The sequence below is a fragment of the Cynara cardunculus genome, unplaced genomic scaffold (assembly GCF_001531365.2).
Source record: "Cynara cardunculus var. scolymus isolate 2C unplaced genomic scaffold, CcrdV1 Un_Scaffold_9058, whole genome shotgun sequence".
NCBI lineage: Eukaryota > Viridiplantae > Streptophyta > Magnoliopsida > Asterales > Asteraceae > Cynara > Cynara cardunculus.
In genome coordinates this window covers 3,009-4,594 of record NW_020204657.1, presented here as the reverse complement: position 1 = coordinate 4,594, position 1,586 = coordinate 3,009, and the positions used below count along the sequence as shown (strand labels likewise).

At 40.1% G+C, this 1,586-nt stretch overlaps 1 protein-coding gene across 1 annotated transcript; it reads right to left on the bottom strand.

Moving 5' to 3' along the window:
* Nucleotides 1-327: 327 nt before the first annotated feature.
* LOC112505208 lies at nt 328-753 on the bottom strand. Its single transcript, XM_025109148.1, has one exon. It carries the CDS (start codon nt 751-753, stop codon nt 328-330), a length of 426 nt encoding a protein of 141 aa, XP_024964916.1.
* Nucleotides 754-1,586: the final 833 nt, after the last annotated feature.

Here is a 1,586-nt window from a genome sequence, read left to right as displayed (position 1 = left end):
TCTGCAATCCTTTGCAACATGTCCTGTCCTGTTGCACTTAAGACATGTGGTACATTTCCCCAGATGTTGTTTATTGCACTTGTCACACTTTGGGTAGACTCCCTTGCCCTTTTCTCCTGCTTGAGATTGAGCTCCAAAGTTCCTTATTACTTTTTGGTTTTTACCTAAGTCATTTTTGGTTCTTTTCTATGATTGCCCTTCAAACTTCCTCTTTCCACCAAATTTGTCTTGCTTTAAAACCCCTGATCTAACTGCATCATTTGTCAGACGGTTTGCCAACACCACTGCGTTGTGTATAGTGGTTGGGCTTGCTGAAGTGACCATCCCTCAGATTTCAGGTGCCAATCCCCAAAGATACCGATCAATTCGTTTCTCGTCTGGAGTGACCATATGAGGTACTAACTTTGCAAGCTCATAAAAACGGGCTGTGTATTTGTCTATCTCCATTCCAATCATGGTGTGATTCCAGAATTCAACTTCCAATTTCTGAATTTCGCTCTTAGAACAATATTCTTCGATGAGTAACTTTTTGAGTTCTTCCCATGATAATTCATAGGCAGCTTGACGACCACAAGTTTGAACTTGTATGTTCCACCAAGTTAGGGCTCTTCMCTGGAGTTGGCATGTTGCGTACTCCACCTTACAGTCTTCGGAACACTTGCTAATATGGAGTACCGACTCCATACTCTCAATCCATGATAATAATCCAATTGCACCTTCTTTACCATAAAACTCCTTGGGCTTGCAAGACATGAATGTCTTGTAACTGCATCCTCTATCATTGGTGTTACGGTTCTCCTCTCATGCGGGATTCTCGGTACTAGGGCCTCCTTCACTCATTTGATTTGCATTAATACCTGCCGTGACCTGAGCGAAAATAGTTGGTACTGCCTCTCGTAAATGTTGAGCTATTAACTGTGCTATATCAGGTGTTTGGCTTTCAGAATTTTCTCTCGTGCTGTGAGTATTCCTTCTTGGAGGCATACTTCTAATACACATATTGTAAATCGAAGTTCGTTTATTCTTATTATTTACCACTGTGTCACCCGATATGATACAATCATCTAATCATGTAATCAAGATAACAACAACTTATACTAACAAGGCATTAAATCTATAATCAATAAAACTTAACTATCTATAGGCAAAAATCTCATAGGATCCATAAATTAAATATAAGTGTGCAATATAAAGAAAATTGTTCACAAACCACGGCTATAAGCCTCAAAAGAAAGTCTTAAAGTTCAACCATCAATAACTTAACAATTAAAATCTTCTAACGCAATAGACTCCAAATGAACAACCCCATCACTATCATCAAAGCTCCTGCTATCACCGCCAAGTATATGTGCAACCTCTTGATCGCCCTCCTAGCTATGAAGATCAACTCTAATGAGCGATCCATCATACTATCTTGAGTGCCTATAGATGTGATCACTCCATCTGCAAAGTGTCGATAATGCTCCAGCCTAAGCTGACATATCTCCAAATCTTGAGATATACCCAAAATCCACAATTTCTCCAGGGTAGTCATACCCGGAGTACCCTCTGATGTGGTCCTGGTAGCGGGTGGAGGTGTTATACTA